Source organism: Penaeus vannamei, chromosome 12 (assembly GCF_042767895.1).
Source record: "Penaeus vannamei isolate JL-2024 chromosome 12, ASM4276789v1, whole genome shotgun sequence".
Classification (NCBI taxonomy): Eukaryota; Metazoa; Arthropoda; class Malacostraca; order Decapoda; family Penaeidae; genus Penaeus; species Penaeus vannamei.
The window spans coordinates 16,298,283-16,316,587 of NC_091560.1; the positions used below are offsets into that span (position 1 = coordinate 16,298,283).

The 18,305-nt window shown below is 40.1% G+C and overlaps 2 protein-coding genes across 4 annotated transcripts; one reads left to right on the forward strand and one right to left on the reverse strand.

The window, feature by feature from the left end:
* Nucleotides 1-4,185: 4,185 nt before the first annotated feature.
* Nucleotides 4,186-15,024, reverse strand: RpL36A (ribosomal protein L36A). Of its 2 annotated transcripts, none has more exons than XM_027381503.2 (4): nt 14,872-15,024; nt 6,015-6,101; nt 5,502-5,588; nt 4,186-4,359 (listed from the first exon to the last, which is right to left on the reverse strand). In XM_027381503.2, the coding sequence occupies exons 1-4, from the start codon at nt 14,872-14,874 to the stop codon at nt 4,222-4,224; spliced, it is 315 nt and encodes a 104-aa protein (XP_027237304.2). In that variant the 5' UTR covers nt 14,875-15,024; the 3' UTR covers nt 4,186-4,221. The 2 variants fall into 2 exon arrangements, with proteins under 2 accessions (XP_027237304.2, XP_027237305.2); XM_027381504.2 differs by having other exon boundaries at nt 14,630-14,951.
* A 145-nt stretch (nt 15,025-15,169) lies between these two features.
* LOC113828520 (probable DNA-directed RNA polymerase subunit delta) lies at nt 15,170-18,195 on the forward strand. 2 transcript variants are annotated; one of them, XM_027381505.2, is made up of 3 exons: nt 15,170-15,376; nt 17,801-17,939; nt 18,095-18,195. In XM_027381505.2, exons 1-3 carry the CDS (start codon nt 15,302-15,304, stop codon nt 18,160-18,162), a joined length of 282 nt encoding a protein of 93 aa, XP_027237306.1. In that variant the 5' UTR covers nt 15,170-15,301; the 3' UTR covers nt 18,163-18,195. The 2 variants fall into 2 exon arrangements, with proteins under 2 accessions (XP_027237306.1, XP_027237307.1); XM_027381506.2 differs by having other exon boundaries at nt 15,171-15,376; nt 18,098-18,195.
* The last annotated feature ends 110 nt before the right edge of the window (nt 18,196-18,305 follow it).

Sequence of the window (18,305 nt, forward strand, 5' to 3'; positions counted from 1 at the left end):
ATAGGAAGTCTGTTTCTTCGTATACTAGACAAAATTTGCCAAAAAAGTTACCTACAAAATAATTTCTATTTACCCACTGTGTTTGTAGTTATAATTATATGCACTATAATATTACCAATGGAAAATCCAATTTTTGGGTGGTTGTGAATCTATTTGGCCAGCTGTACATGTGCAATGGCTACTGTAGTTTTGTTTGCATACAGAAGGCTCCAGAAGCATGGATCCAGGTTATGTGACCATCACATGGAAAAATTTAGCCGAGGGTCTGGGTGATGGGAAGACGACATAATGGGAATTACAGCCCAAGTCTGGGGCCACAGGAATGACTCATCACAGATGCACAAAGCTCTTGGAGGGTAATTAGTCTTATTGGCCATTTGGGAAGAGGCTCCTAGATTATCATCATTAGTAAATGAGTCTGGAATGTACCATCCATGACCCATGACTGGAAGAGTGTAGGCTCTAGAGAGGGCACTTCATTTATTGAAAATTTTCTGCCGTGTCAACACCTGCCATTAGCGGTGTATATAAAATAGAGCAATGGTTCCCAAACTGTGAGCCTTGTCCCCCTAGAGGGCCATATAGCAGAATGCAGGGGGCCATAATCTGAGGATATGATGGGTGTATAAAACTAATGTCTTTATCACTACTTCACAAAAGAACAAACTTGCATGGAATCAATAAAATCACAGGAACTGCTAGAGTGGTTTATATATGGACCTAATGAGTGTAGGACTGCAGTCACTGTAGTTATGGTCTATGCCTAGTGGTGGGTCATGGACAAGTATCCTGTATGAAAAGTGGGTGATGTCCAGAAAAAGTTTGAAATAGAGCAATAGGGTGAGGCTTGGGGGCAAAGCCCCAGGTAAGGAAAGGTCATACAGCACTATGATAGTATTGTGGCAAAAAAGTAAAAAATGAGCCAATGATTAGAACAAAATGTTATGATGTCAACGGTTACAGAGCGCTGTTAGTGCGATAGTGAAAAGGGTAGAATAAATAGCAAATGGAGTATGAAGGCTATTCAGAAGAAAAGACCAGCGAAATTAGTTTGTTGCGAGGGCTGAGGTGCAAAGTAGGCATTATGTTTAATGTTTAGTTTGAAAATAAATGTGCTAGACATCAAAGGTCCTACTGCACTATGGTAAAGTATTGTGTTAAAGGGCAAAGGAGAGTTAAAGATCAAATGTGTTAGATGTCAAAGGTTTGAGAGTGGGAATAAGTCAACTAGAGCAGAAATTAATATAAAGGGGAGGATTAAGGTGGTAGGGTGATTGAATAAATTATAGTGTATCTGTCACTGGAGAAAGTATAGGAAAAGTGTTCAAGGAAGAATAGAGATAGCTGTTGAAGAATAATCTGGGAAGAGGGGAAAGTGGTAGATGTCAAAGATTGGAGGGTGTTATAGGAAAGTATGGTAACAAAAAAGGAAAGGAGGGAAGTAAATGAAGTAGAGCAGTGATTAATAACTGGGAAAGGTTAAGGAGATAGAGCAATTAATTGAATTGCATTGTATCTGACTGAAAGGAATAGGGATAATACATAACGGTAGATATGGTTGTCTTAGTAGTAGGGGATTAGATAACTGAGGGTTGAGATAAAGGATCAGGAGTAGGTGAAATAGTAGTATCCAGGGGTTCAATAGGGAAGGTGGGGTCTGAGGAGCGGTAGAGGAGGTGGGGTATGTTGGGAGGGTGTAGGAGGAAGGGGGGTGGAGGATGGATATCTGCAAATATTTCAAATGTAGGAGTTTTGGATGTCTTCAAGGGTTTCTGGGGGGGGTTAGGTAAAGAGGACTGAGAAACAAAGGTTCTCTTATAAGAAGAGATAGATATCTGAGGAAGAGAAGCAGTAGGAGAGCGAGGAGTGGAACGTTTAGGTTGCCTGGTACTACAACTAAAGTGAGGAGGAGATATCTGGGAAGTGCTAGAGATTGGAGTATCTGGATTTAGAATGGAAAACGGATTTGACTGGTGGATAGGGTGAGTAGGTATAGGACTTGTTTCTGGAGGCACTGCTGAAAGAGAAGGGTTTTCTCAGAATAGCAGGCTGTGGGGGGGAATCAAAGAATCTATCCCACATTGTTCGACCAGAGTACTCAGAAGACTTGCAAAGATAGAGGCAGTAGAAGGATGAGGGCGAGAGGAAGATGGGTGATGTGGAGAGGAGTAATTCTGTAAGTAACAATAAGGATGAATAGTAGTAATAAGGGAAGAGGGGGTAGACACTGAAGAGGACTGTGCAGCATGAGATGAAGAGAAGGTGCTTCCTAGAGGTTGAGTAATAACCTGGGTGGGCGTTTTGGAATGGTTAGAATAAGCGTTGAAGAGGGGGCATTAGTATCAGTGGTTGGAGCTGAGGTCAAAGAAAGGGCAGGGGCTGGAAAACCATCAAAATCAAATTCAGATAGGCTATTTGATGAAAGGGTAAGCCTTAATGCCTCTATCAAGGGTAAAGAATTTTCATTATTGGCTATGGCAAGCCTGAACAAACTAAGGAAAAGAAATGGTCTACCCCTCAGGGTCCCTAAAAGGGGTAAGAGCTAGGTAATTAACCCAGTGCTGATGGGTAAAAATGTTTGGTAAGGACATATGGACGGGCTTGTTGGCACACATCGGCAGTTTCCCGTTTGCGCCCGGCTCTATCGGTAGTTTGCGAGCGACATTTAGCACCTAAAAGCTTTTATTTTGCTATAATTTATTAAAAAATTAAAATTTTGAAAGTTTACCTTTATTATAGGTGCCATTGCCCAAAATCTTTACCATATAAATGAAGCCGCTTCTATCGGGGAAAAACAAACTCCATGACACGATGCCACCTGTCTTTCAGTCCACAACAGCCATGGCATGTACGTACATGCCACCCGTCGGCTATGGGTTAACCAAGGGAATACCATGCCCATGGCTCCAAGGTTTTGGGAGGGAGGTAGGCATGATCCCCTACCTTGGGCCTCAGCCCTTGTCTCCTAAGCCACACATTCGTTTATCGATTGTAATAATGCTAAAGCCCCTATCTAAGTGCCAAATGAATCAAATCACTCCAAGAGGTTTGTGCACTCGTGGCGAGTCTTTTCCGTAACCCTGGCTTTCGCTCATGACGGCAGTTCGTGTCAGCTAGGCCGCGGCCAATTTGCCCAGTTAACGGCATGTTCACATCACCCGGGGAGCTGCTCAGGTTTTTCCTTGACGTGACTGCATCATCATCAAGGGTTAAACAGAAAAAGAACATTGCAAATAGGAGACAAGGAGTCTGAACACTGCACATGTTCATGTGGGCCTGGCCTACAAGCCACACTCACTAGTCACGTCTCCAGTAAGCCCATGTCCTAGGACGACTGTGGGCCATATGCAGGCAGCATAGCAAGTGTATTCAATAGATTAATAATGACCAATTAGTGTGTCAAACAATAACAATGGTTACAGAAAACTTTCCCTGAAAATTCAAGGTTTGGGGGCAAATAGGAGACAAAAGGTACCAACCGTTTAAGGAGGTAACTAGCACTTGTGAAGTCATCTATGTTGGGGAGAAAGCCAGTTCACAGACTCAGAATCGCTGCATTTTGGTGTTAAGAGATCTTGTCTACTGAAATGAGACCCTACTCGTTTATGGGTGGTAGAGAACCATTACAGCATCAATTCCTGTTTGGCCTATTACAACAAGGGTGCAACATGCAAGTACCCTCTTCATTCATTATAGAATTAATGTCAACTTTGTTTCGGTAATATACGTCTCATATCAAACATCTTTTATCTCAAAACATATAAATCATATATAAAAAAAATAAGTAGCCTTTCTCTATAAACAATCACGTTACTGTAACTAAATAGCAACAAACCACAGAAATTTCAATATCTCCCTTTTCTTTAGTGGTTATAGTTATTAGTCACCTATTCCAGAAAATAGGAAATGCAAAAATTGGAATCAATTGCACATTTTGGTCAATTAATTTTATCTCAAATTTACTTTGAAAAAATTTCTTAACTAAGTCATAAACAAAAGAAAGGGAGAAATCCTAGTTATATTGCTTGCAACTGCTGGGATAAATACTGAACACAATTGCAGTATGATGTGCTACTCATGCTCACAGCACCTAAACAAAGTAAAAAATTAAAGTTATTTTTACACACTACTATGGCACTTGTAAGCTAGAACAAAGAAAGGAACAAACAAATGAAACCCAAGAACTTGATTTTTTTTTTCTTTACTAAAGGCAAACACAGCTTAGAACTGGATCATCTGTCCCTTCCTCTTCTTGTCACCTCCAAGCTCAAAGTGCTTGCATCTCTTAAGGGGGAGCTGTGACTTGATTCTGCACTTGTTGCATTCCATCTTCAGCACAATCTTCTTGGTGGTCTTGGCCTGGAAGATGGAGAGGCTTAGCACAGGAAAATTAACCAACTCTGTAGCTAACTAGAGTGAGTTTTTTATACATTAACCCTGGTATATTTTGAAGCCGAAAATAAAAGATTCCGGGCAGCTACAAAATCGGTGTGCAAGGCTGGTCCGGAGCGTGAGCCCCAATACAGTGTCACACTGGCGGGACGCCCAGAAATGTTTATTTTTTCGGGTGTCTCATATGTGGGACACTTGACGTTAGTGGGTTGTGTCTCATATGTGGGACACTTGACGTTAGTGGGTTGTGTCTCATATGTGGGACACTTGACGTTAGTGGGTTGTGTCTCATATGTGGGACACTTGACGTTAGTGGGTTGTGTCTCATATGTGGGACACTTGACGTTAGTGGGTTGTGTCTCATATGTGGGACACTTGACGTTAGTGGGTTAAGTGATTAGACAGATTACTTAGTCTATCTTAAATGTTGGACACCCATTTCCCTTCCTTCAATTCAGCTAACTACACTGTTTATTCAACAAGATGAATGTTTTTTACAATTTATTTCTTGCAATTATTCTTTCAACATACAAATCTCTAAAGTGTTTTTAAGTACACCTATAAATTCATTATATATTATGTCAAACTTAAATCATGTCCACACAGGCAATAAGGTGGCATAAGTGTTAAGTTAAACACTTTTAGCAATTGATGTATCCACTTTAGTAAGTGAGTGCATGAGGGCCAACAAAGGAAGTTAACAGTTTAAATGTTCTTGCTTGAATATCACAATTCTAGCATTTCCTCACTGATGACACGAGATTTATAAAGAAATGGCTTACCCAAACTAATGTAACAAGGACATCAAAACAAATATGTTAGGCAAGCCTAATATTCATAACATTTCTGGGTGCACAGATGCCTTGAAAAGCTTTTAAATCTGAAATAATTCTGAACCACATCTTTCACTGAACCAAATTTCTAAATCAAAATTTCTTGGTTTTCTTGTATTTAAACTCCTAAGAAATAAATTAAGCCTATGACATTCTGAAGTTGAAAAACATAAAAAAGGCAGTCTTTCAGCCTTTTACTGGTTGATGGAACCAAGAAACAAACGTTATCAAAGCTTGCAATCAAATCAGCCATGCTCTTCAACTGAAATAGGTTACCTTCTTTCTGAAGATAGGCTTTGTCTGACCACCATATCCAGCCTGCTTCCTGTCGTAACGGCGACGACCCTGGGCAAACTTGCGTTCCTGGAAGTGGATGGTTTGTAAGTAATATTCTTTTTGCAAGCAAAAACTTATTTACTTACAGTTGTATGCTTGAAGAAATTGTGTAACCCACATCAGTTCTTTGCACAATTTTTATATGATAGAATCTTCAGGATTGTAGGAAGTCTTAATGTAATTTTAGGACTCCTCAGTTTCAAAAATAAAACGTTTCAAACCCTCTTGCATTATTTTGGTATTCCTGTTGATTTTGCAATATTCCTTACAAGAGGATTGTGCGCTTCAAAGAGTGGATTCCACAATTTCTTAAAGCATACAGCTGTTAGTGTTACACACATACTGGTAATTTCAAGTTTGCCATTATGTCTTAGTTCTGAAACCCCAAACTCAACCCTTCAAATCTATAAAGGTATTGTTAATTCACTCTCAACAACAATTTGGATACTCTACCTTGGACTTCTTGTATTGCGAGACCTTGTGGTTCTGGTGCTTCTTGCACTTGATGCAGAAGGTGCGTCTGGACTTGGGTACATTCACCTGCAAGAATAGTAAGGTTATTAAAATCTTTTAATAGAGGAGCCACAAAATGCCAATCTGACACTAATAAGAGCACACAAAAACCATACAATAAAAAAATTAAATACATGAAAGCCATTTTTAGTGAGCAGACATAAATAAAGTAAGCAAACGATAGTAATAAATATGATAATTGTGAGTTAATAAACCAAATTTCCAAGATTTTGTAAAATCAAGGCTACCAAATATCACCCATAAAATCAATCCCAATTACTTCTCAGAGAAGATATACAGTGTCAGTGTAGTCATCTAAGTATTTCCTAAGGTCTGGCCCTGGAAAACCTCCCACAACTCAAGTGGGCATCGCATATTCAGCTATGTAGAAAAATATTAGAAAATCAAGCTAAGCATTCTGACTAGCGACGATACTCTTTGAAATATAGTTGTTGATGCTACAAGACTGTTGGTATCCCTGATTTTCCAACTGCTTTTGGTTTTGTGTGACTTATGTGAATATTCCAAGGCATATTCCATCCCAGGAATAAAATCACAATTCCAATGACTCGGGATGTTCAAAAGTTTTCAAAGTAGCAGGCTACCTAAGTCCAAGCAGGGGTCTACTGTGTGCTGGGCATTGCCGCCTGGCAAGCGAGTGTGAAGGTGAGAGGCAAAGTATTTTGAAAGATGCAACCCTTCACAGATGCATAAAAGTAATAGATTTTTTCTTTACTGTCCTGCAAAAAGTACCTGGCAATTGAAAGGCCGACAGATGGCGAATTTTCGCTGGGTGCCAACTAATATTGAACACCCTGTGAATCCATTGGAATTGTAATGACAATTTAGAATGAGAAATTTGAAACTCAAATTACCAAACCTTCCATATCATAGGCTTCAATAAGGAATGTTTCAACATCTAAAAATATTTGTCTGTATAGCTGTATATAAAAGCCATTCCTATCAGCTTTGAGTTAAGAATATTAAGTTTGGCTAAGACATATCTCTGGTAAAATTCTTATCAAAATCTGTTCAAAACTTTTTGAATTACCCTGCTAAAAAAAAAAAAAAAAAAAATTACAAACAAATACAAGTAACAATATTTATAAACACAAGGTCATGGAATACACGGAAATTATCTATATATACTTCTATACATATGCACAGTTTTACCCCAACCTGTATAATGAGATGATTACATCATATAGAACCATATCCTATATCATTTCTTATCTAAATCAAACAATACGAAGAAAAAAATTGCAATATTTCTATACATTACATATTTGTGCATAGCACACATTTTTAGTATGAAATAAATGTATTATGACTAATTTTGTAGATAAATAAAAGATCTGGGGAATGTTGTGGACAGCTTTTTAAATCTTTTCCTGTGCTTGTAAAATTGACAGATGTGAAAAAATGCCTTTTTTTGAAAACAAATAGTCTTCTAGGTAAAATATTCCCCGCAATTAACGGTCGAAATCTAAAAAACTGAAAGCAGACAATCCCCTTAGGTATAGTCTCCCCAAAGCAGTTCGTTAGCATGCCATTTTTTTTTTTTTTTCTTTTTAAGCCTAATTTTCTGGTCCAAAACGTATTTCTATGGACTAAAATTTTTTTTTTGTAATACCAAGATGGACCATCTTTAGCCATCTACTACATCCTAGTTCTTATATATCTATGAACTTTAAATGCAAAACTGATCTTGGAAAACTGTCCAAGTCAAACTTCCTTTCCTTTATACCAAGATCATCATAACATCAAAAGATACTTTTCTCTAAAACCAATCAAGAAATTACAATATACTTTACAGCCTGTCAATATTAGGACGGGAATTAAATTAACATTATGTGCTGACGAAAACAAGTGTCTCTCTCCATGCATGCAACATCAAAGCCAAATCACGAAGACAAAGTGTTAGTGCAAACACTTATCTTGCCCTCTTAAGAGCTTTGCACTGAAATAACAGAAAAGATTAAGAGAGCAACGTTGATCTCCCCAACACAGTTCCCGTCAGCCTACATGGAGTACGACAGGCACCAAGTGTTGGGTGGTTGTTAAGTACACAAGTAAATTTAGCAAACAACTGTAGATGTTAGAGAAAACTCTACGTGCAGTTTGTCTAAACATACGAGGAACTCCTCAACGTTAGCCTCTCACAGCTATCAACATTTTGCTCCATGAAAATGGAGTGACACATGCATCAAGCAAAATTGATTTTCATATATCAAAATGGATAAAATAAAATCCTATACAGATTTTGGGCCTGAAAAACATGGCACACTAATTAGACATTAGATCCTAGCTGGAGATTTCAATATTCAAGGAGTATGGCAATAGAAACTACGGTGATGACTTACTACTAAATGCTTACCTGAAGTACAATACATAATGCCTGTAAAATAACCCCCTACCCCCACCACACACACAATATATGCACACACTTGCCAGAGTTGACTGCCCCTTATATATACTACAGAATGTTATTTAAAAGGTACTTCTTCCCATAAATTTTGTGTGTGTGTGTGTGTGTGTTTACCAAGTCTGCTTAACTTTACTTACACTATATAAAAGTATACTTTGCTAATTGTATAAAGACTTGTTTTACTCTTATTAACCTCAAGGTGATAACTGTTGTGATTGTGGTATATCTAATTATCAAACTGATAGGTTGCTCCAAAAGTTGTTAATGTGAATAAGACAGTAATAAATCTAGCGAGTTCCTTCGAGACCATATCCCAATTCCCCTTTTATCCTCTCCTCATCCTGTGCCAATTATACATAATGATTCCTGCTTCATTTGTGTTACGAAATGAAAGTATTGATTTTGTAAATCTGGTACTCTATGGCATACAGTATCCACCTGAAATGCCATCTGTTATGTTAAACATGACTGTTGTAAAAGGTCAAAGGGATTCTACACTTTATACATAAAAGAAAATATGTTCCTTATCATACATGACAGGCTCTTTCTTGCACACATTTTAAGCTGAAGGTTCTAATGCTGGAGGAACTCTTGTTCTGAGGCACCCAAAATATTTCATATAAGTTCCTTCTTTCAGTTGCAAGTGGAATCGAGCTGAACAGGACTTAAATAAGAACCTGTCTGCATCTTCCCTTCTGAAAGTCACTGCATCTAATAACTAAGATCAAACTTAGTTTTTTTTAGTCATGTGACAATTTTGTGCGTGCCCATGTGTGCATGTGCGTGTGTGTAAGTGTGTGTGTGTGCGTGCGTGCGTGCATGTATGTATGTGTATGAGTGTGTTGACTAATTATATATATATATATATATATATATATATATATATATATATATATATATATATATAAAATATACATATATACACACACACACACACATACATACAAACACACACACATATATATAAAATAATCTGAAAGTATTTTGTGATCTATCACTTCATGTTAGTAATATTTGAGATCTGGTACTATTGGACCCTGGAACTGCTGCGAGTTATATGTGAATTCTGTTGTCTGAACTATTTAGTATATCTTCTGCATAGTCTCTGACAACAAGATATGCATGAATGACTTGGTCTGTGTGGTACAGCCTTACCCACCATTTCCCCCCCTCCTCTTCCCCAATGATGCTGTTATCTCTTCATACTTCATGCTATGCATTGTACTCAAACAATTTTTTAAGCTATGAATGTTCAAATGTTGCTGGCTTTCTACCTCTTACTTTGCTGCAAGTGAGATGAGACAGTGTTTAAGGCACTTCCTGGGTCATCTCTAATGCCCAAATCCCTTTGGATCTTTCTGCCAAGTCAGTCATGTGCTTTTACTATTTACATACAAATACATACAACTGTCAGTTCTCAGCCTCCTTAGTGTCCAACTACAATTAACCCTTGATTTTCAGCTTCGATTGATCTCAAAAGTTGTTGGTCTGAAACAGCTAATAAGCATTTACTTAGTGAATCCGAGTGAAAAGATGGAAGGGGGTCCTAGGGATCAGGGAAAGGATACTGGGTGCATTAGTCTTGGATCATCCTTGAAGGGGTATAAAGGGAGCATTAGGTGGGAGGAGAAACTATCACACAAAAGGGCCCAATGGAGTAGGAAATGCAACAATAAGGGAGGGGAACCTCTGTGGATGAGGCAGGAGGAAGGATGATCAATGGCATCAGATTTTCTACATATAAAAACTTGTGCTACAGGGGGGGGGGGAGGCATTAAAAGATCAAAAGAACCAAAATACACAAGAATTTTTTTTTTCAAGACTTTAGAAAGATCTGAGAAAGGGTCACACATCCACCCTTACAAAATAGGTGACCATGATAGCTGCAGCTTGCACTGCATCTTAATTCAAGTAGTAGTTCAAGTGCAACTCTTAGAAATATTAAGGCCATCCAATAATGGTCACTCAAAATTAATCCACCAAACACTACCACAATATATGAGCATGCATGCCTTTTACATAGAGTCCAAGTTTCACTTATTTCTCCTTGCTTCTTATCAAAGAGCTGGGCTAATTTTGACAGCTGAAACAATGGTACTAGTATAGTCAGTTCATGAATGCATTGAAGTGCTGGAATGAAATTTAGAACTCGATACAAAGAGAGGGCAAAGCAATCCCATTTACACATATTACTGAACAAAAAGCTATGATTTGCTATTGGCATTTAAAAATAATTTTCACACTGTCAGACAAACCCAAATATACTCAAAACATGCCAAACCCCGCTGAGGAAGCCTTACAATCTAATATACAAAGGTGGTATTCATAACCTTGTAATGCGCAGTCTCCTAAAAAAAAAATCATCAGCACGACTGCCTAGGTACTGCTGAAGATTGACCAGCACGATTGCCTAGGTACAGCTGAAGTTTTCTGTATTGCTATATGTACTGTTAATGACAATCAAAAATCTCCCAAGCAACTCAAGGGAGGTCAGAGGAGCTCATGAGGTCAACTAATCAACTCCTTGGTGGCCGAGCACTTGTGGGGCCATCTATGTGTACAACATTCCACTAAAGAAAACTAAAGTGAACACATTTTCCAGTGGCAGTAATGGGTAAACATCAATTTCCTCAAACTGAATACTATTAAAATATGCAAAACAATGTGCTGACCATTTAGGAATACCCATTTCGTAACTTAATAGGCATATAGCACTGCTCCACAGTCTCTAGATTATATACTGGAAATTGGGAGTTATTTTAAATGAAAATAGAAATAAATAATTTTTTGAAAGACTATTAAAAGCTGGTCATGGTCAAGTATTCACTTGAACCTCTATATCTTTGTGTGGTACACTGAAGGCCATTGGCCTGTTGCTGGGGGGGGGGGGGGGGGGGGGGAGTAGTTCCCTGTAGTATTGTTTAGTGGAAGGTCTACATATAGATGGCTCCACAAGTGCTTGTCCACTTTTTTTATTTTATAATTTTTAAAAATACTTTTAATATAAAGTATTATCATAGACATTATGTTACTGACACTACTAGTAGTAATAGAAACTGAAGTATTTTTATAAATCAAGGATAAAGGTAAACAGATGATAACGGTAAAACTAGTAATCGACTCATTGGTAATTTGTAACTAAAACCTTAAGAGCTATCTATGTGTAAAGACATTTACTGTGATGAATTACTTAGCATCTTAAGATTAGACAGCCAAATACGACTGAAGTCGTCAACATCAAGGCATATTCAGCAGTAGAGCTCAGGCCAAGAAACCTGCACCACATTCTGGCAAGACAAGAACTTGTAGGCTCCAGAGATTTCGTCAAAGAAGGGGGGAATCTAGGCCCTTACTCTACAAGAAAACACATGGTCAAGGTTTGTCTGTGTCTGCCAAGACTGCTGGTGTTTCTTGCCTTGCTAAAAAAAAAAAAAAAAAAAAAAAAGTGCTAATACATATGCAAATTCTTTGGGTGTTCTTCAATTTCTATCCAAAGTTTTGGCAAAGAACTGGTTTTGGGAAAGCCAATATCCTAAACCCAAAACATCTGATGTAACCTGGACTTCAGTCATCAAACTAGGGGAATTGAATGATTCTGAAACCACTTCCCTTCCGTGCCCCATCACAGTAAAAGGTAAACTGTATATGAAATCTACTACCAGTGCTGTTGACTCTCGTTGGAGTATGAGTAACAAAATGAGAAAGGCACAATGGGGCTGGATTTTCCTTGTAATCGTCTACATTTGTGTCTAGAAGAGTGCCAACTCCTGGGCTGTACAACTGATCCATAGACCCCATGAAAATTGACTGTATGTCTTCCCTGTCAACAAATTGAAGTTCGTATTCATATTAGAAGAACAATCAAATTATGAAATCCATCAAATCCATCATGGATGTCCAAAAACTAATTCAAACCAAATAAAAAGCTCCCAATATAAAACAAAATGTTTATCTGGAGTCTACCAATAATCAAAACCATACATTGATGGCTATCATACTACCAAACCAAGGCACAATGGGAATCATGCGCAGGCAGCCATTTCAACATGTACTTGGAGCTAGATGCTTGTGCATCGCACAGACGGCCAGCTAACCAAAATTTGGCATTGGCTTTTTAACGCAAGGTTAGATGCCAACAGTCAATAGTCATTTTCATTTAATGGGTACTAAATTATCTTATTTATAAATAATGCGGCATTCAGAGCTGTGTTCTCAGTTCATATGAACGACCTACATCTCGGTAGACATGTTATTCACACTTGTGGCAATCAACCAGCCTATCATCCTCCTCATTACTCATGTATGCAAACATGGAATCTATAGACTAAAGCTGATGTAATCACTTATTAGAGTGGAATCACTGGGTGGAACCAATCAAATGTATATTAGGATATGATGCATGTATCAAACATGGCTGTGACAAGGTCTTTCCAGACAAAATTCAATTTAGTTTGATGAAATAAACATTTTACTTGGACAAGCTACATTTAAATTGGGCAAATTCTGACAGGTTCAATCACATTAAGCATTACTTTATGACATCTGCCATCTTTGTTTACAAACCCACCTAGTCGAACTTGGTCAATTCTCAAGCTCAGGAATTGCTTTTGATATCTTCACATAACTGATCATGATATTTATGGTATGGATGCATTTCTCTCACCAACTAGTGTACAAACAGGAATAATGCTGCGGAAAATCCCCAAACCCCGAGGAGAGGGCATGAAAGACACCAGGGAAATTGTACAGTAAAATATGATTAATATACATGAAATAGATTATAATATACAAAATAAAGCAGAGCCCCTGCATTAAACAACTCGCACCCAAGAAAGCAATCCTCTGTTCACTGCTGGGTAGTGCGTATGAGATGCGAGAATGTTCAATGCTGAATCTGTCCTATGCTCTTTCCAGCTATACAAATGTGGTTTATTCTTTGTTGTCCAGGACAGGATAGGGGCAACACTGCCCCATACTTGACTATATTGACCTATTCTCTGTATATTCTTATTTTAGCCTAACTTGTCAAGTTCCCTGGAACCATTCAAGATTGTGTGTGTGTGTGTGTGTGTGTGTGGGGGGGGGGGGGGCATCATTGGATTTTTCTCGCTGTCTACAATGTAAATATGTAGGTCATTATGTGGAAACCCGCAATCCCCTCAGAGAAAGCTTGGCCCTGATAGCAGGGGAGGGCATAAAAAGGGACCAAGGAAATTATGAGGTGTAATATGAAACATCTACAGAGAATCAGTCACTGTATTGGCTACTGCCCCCAGCCCCCACCCAGGAAAAGAATCCTCCCCGTCTTCACAGCAGGTGAGAGCTTCGGACATGGCAATGCTGCAACCACATGGTGGTCACATGCTCTGTCCTGCTGCAAACATGGAGGATATGCTTTTTCTGGGTGGGCTCAGGAAGTTGGGGGCAGGGAGCATAGCCCTCTGCATTAGACAGTACAGTGTGACTGAGTACATATCTTTCATATTTTGCACCACAACCTATTACCTTCCCCTACCATCAATGTCAAAAATGTGGGGGTTTTGGGGGGCTCCCTTGCATTAATTCTAATATACTTGCTAACTAGAGTGCATGAGGAATCCAATAGGACAAAGCCATCTGGATCCATTTTGCAGAACTATGAAAAAATTACCAAAACAACCTAAGGTTATTGACGTGACTACCATGTGCTCACTAAAACACATGTGCTTAAAATCAGTAATATGGACTACTTTAAAATCACAAGTTTTTCACAATATACCCTTAAATTTCCTCCATACTGCTGTCGAATATCCAAGGCAGTTTAAACCCTGATCACGTGTTGACTCAAACCTGTAATCATTCCATACTTGCTATATCCTGACTCCTAACTTAAGATATGAGAACTTATCAAGCATGCACATGATAAATGCTCATGTTAAAGGTATTAATTAAGGCCTAGACATCAGATCAACAAGTTATAAGTGTTTTTCATCAAAACATGTGGTATGATGGGCCTGTCCCTAATCAGCTGACCGGGGAATCGCCACTCTTCCACATCAGTTTCTGTTAAAGTAAACCCGATAGAAACTCTTAATCACCTCCCAATGTATAGCAAAGTCATATAGCAGTTATAATTATTCGTTTTTACCATTTTGTCCGCCTGCGAGTCCTTAAAAGAGTCAAATAGAAGACGTAATCCTCACTTCTGTCCCACGTTGACTCGATGTAAACAAACCCACGTACACGCAACTTTCGACCTTACGACATCTCCACATCCCATGTTATTTCATACTCTTTTTCCAAACATCACTCCACTTCCATTCACTTTTTCCCTTGCAAAACGACCCCGAAGAGTCGTCCAACACTTAAAACACCACACGACTCACGTACCATCTTGGTTTAGTATGATCCACCGCGATTTAAAACCTCCTTCAACCAGACACAACAAGTCGATCCGACACCTGGATCTGAAAGGGCAGACCGGAACACGTCGCATCTCGTCCCCAAAGCTCTTCCAATCAAAATTCTTAATACAAATTATTTATAAATAAAATTATATATTAACGTAATCTACACAATTTTCTGATGCATTTGATGTAAAATTTACATTTCGAAAAATTATAATAGAGAGAAAAGAGGTATCGGTGACGTCACGGGCGGCGGCGGGCGGGCAGCCAATCAGCGTGGACGGGGAGGCGAGAAGCGCGGCCATCAGTCGGTTTGAAATCGGCCTCGTGTCTGCGTCTCCTTCCACGACTTTGGCCGAGCGAACAACAAGAAGTAGAAGTGTGTGTGTGTAAGGCTGCCACAGCGAACCACAATGTCAACCACGGAGAAGTCTGTCGCTAACGCTGGCGACGATGAGGTCAAGAAGGGAACCAAGAGGGCGGCTGAGGTACGTTTGTCAGAAAAGGAGTTAAGAGGAGTGGGCTTTTTTAACTCGTGCCGGTAGATTTTATTTTATTTATTTTCCCCGAAATTCAGTGGAGGAAGCGACATTAACAACTCCCAGGTGAAGCCCGAGAGGCGACAGTAGTGCAAGTAGATAGAAAAAGGTGTAGATAAAGCTTTCATAGAAGAAAAAATCTAGAAAGAAGTAAACCCGAAGTTAGTTAATTTTTTTCCAATAAGCTCTAGAAAAACACAAGTCCCGAAGTGTCAACCCGAAATCCGGGTTAATCTCGTCCGCCCTAGAAACCGCGAGGGCAGAGGAAGGCGGATAAGGGAGGGAAACGAGAGAAAAAAGAGAAGTAGGGAGAGAGAGGAGAGAACACCGCCCGTGCGAGGCTAGAGATTTTGAAAGTTGGCGGGCGTGCGTGCGCGAGGGCGGCCGTGCGAGGCTAGTCTCGGGCGGGCTTGCTCCTGGCCCAATAGTCCTATTTTCTTCTTATTTTCTTCCTACTTTACTCCGAATTTCCTCCCTGGCGAAAAGGACTGGGCTGGGGAAGGCAAGGAGAGCCAGGGAGAGAAAATTCGGGAGAGGTTTTGGCTAAATGACTAAGTTTATTTTTACAAGTGTTATTTTTTAGATTTTCGTTTTATTTTTCGAATTTCTTCGTATGTTTTGGGATTTGTTTTTAAGTGAGAACTGTCATGTATAGAAGTTTTCGAGTGGGTAAGGGCGACTTTTCACCGGTTTTTGCATGTTTTACTCTAAGTTTGCACTGTCAGCCTAAGACTTGCGTTCTGACATTTCTTACTGTTAGGTAGTTTACTTTTGTTCGAAGTATTTGTTTATTCGCGGTTATGAAAATCAGTAATATTTCGGCAATTCAGCGTGTTATCAGTAAATGTCAAGTTGGTGTTCTCGCTAAAAAAAATGTACTTGTTGGAAAATTCTTGGAATATCAAGTTCTGTTCATTGTAAAGGGGTTGAAGGAGGAAAGGGGTTGTAGTTTGACATAATTGAAGTTTTTTGGTAGTTGTAGATGAGGAATTTCTTGCAGTTGATAGTTAGTGCTGTCTACTTTGGACTTGTTGCATTCTCCCATTCTCTTCAGATGACACGCGGTTGTTCATCTTGGTAATGACAGTCCTTCCTCTCTCTCTCTCTCTCTCTCTCTCTCTCTCTCTCTCTCTCTCTCTCTCTCCCCCCCCTCTCCCCCCCCCCCCCCCAATATCTTGACAGAAGAAACTTATCTCCGCTAGTATGCAATTTAGTTTGCTTATTTTCGCTCCGTTTTGCTGTTCCTGACATAGCTTAGGGGCGAGTGTCTGCCTTAGGCCTGGTGGCTGGACTTGGCCTGCTGGCGTCGGGGCAGGGCGATGGCGGGCGCCGGGCCGAAGTTGAGGGATTCAGTGCACAGGATTAGATAAGATACTGTGGAGAGTTGCAAGCAGAGGGAGGGGCAGGGGCAGGGGGGGGTGGAAGCTAGTTTGCACCAGATGCTGTTAATGTTGATAGTGAAACTCTCGTTTCGCAGGCGAGAATGTGCGTGCGTGCGTGCATGCAAGTTTTAATTTTTTCTTTTGGTCATATGTAGGAATCCCGTTAAGTAGTGCATCGCATATTGAGGTGATGGCGAGATAATTAGATGTAATAGATCCGTGAGGGAAGAGTTGGCAGTACAAGTGGGCGCACTTACGAATTTAGGGACGTCTAGTTTATTAAAATAAAAGCATGATTGTAAACAGTTATTGATTTTTTTTTTCGGACTTCCTGTAGGCTTGGTCTGACTTGGAGTATACGAGATCAGTCCTTACGTCCAGAGGAAGTAGAGTCGACAGGCGATTGTTATCTCTAGCACCTCGCGTTGACGACCTATCTTTCACCCTGGCGAGGCTTTGGTCGGACAGATGGGGAGGGGGTGGGGGTCGCCCTTAACGCCGGCCGGTCTCGCCCTGTTCCTCCCTGGCGCGTGCAGGGCGGAGTTTCGACCTTACGGACGGCGGGCCCGCGCGATGCACGCTAGCTACGGGATTCTGAGCCTTACGGCCGGGACGCGGCGTGGGGGGAACGCTTGCCGCCGCCGCCGCTGTTGCTGCTGCTTTGCCGTCGTCGCTGCTGCTGTTCCTTCTAAGACAAAAATACTTGGCGGATAGCGGGTGGGAGAGGGACGGGTAGGGCTAGACTACTGCATAACGAAGCCAACACAGCTCATTTAGACATTTGAAGCACCAATAAAGATGTAGATGTTTGAATTACCATAGAATGAATGACCTGCACAAATTATCATCTCAATGTCTTAAAATCCTGTATATTAAGATGTGCTTAGATTGTATAACTAAAATGCTTTCATTAGATTCAAATTTAACTTTACTTTTCAAGGAAAACTACCCATGAATATTTTCCATACTAACTTTTATCTTTTCCCAACAGGAAGCCACCGATGACGCCAAGAAGCTGAAGGGAGAGGAGAATGGCGAGGAGGAAGTAGAGGAGGAGGAGGATCTGGAGGGAGAGGAGGACGAGGACGACCTGGCGGAGGCCGAGGAGGAGTTAGACGAGGAAGCGGAAGGTGAGGCTTTTCATATTTTGTATACCGAAACGCTCGAAATAGATGTGCAATAATTTACTTACAAGTAATAACTATTCTAATTACTAGCTTCAGATTCAGATTTTTCCTGAATTTAAAATTTTCCCATGTATTTAAATGGCTTTTCTTTTTCACAGAAGAGGAGGAAGGTGAAGGCGAAGAGGGCGAGGGAGAGGAAGATGAGGAGGAGGAGGAGGATGCGTAAGGAGACAGCTGCAGAAGGAAGACCGGCATTGTACCCCTAAGCCGGGGACCACCTGAGGAGAGGACGCACGGCCGGGGGTGCCGAGGGCGATGGGCTCTGCTCCAGTTTTTATTATTGTATTATATTTCACGTACCTGTACAGT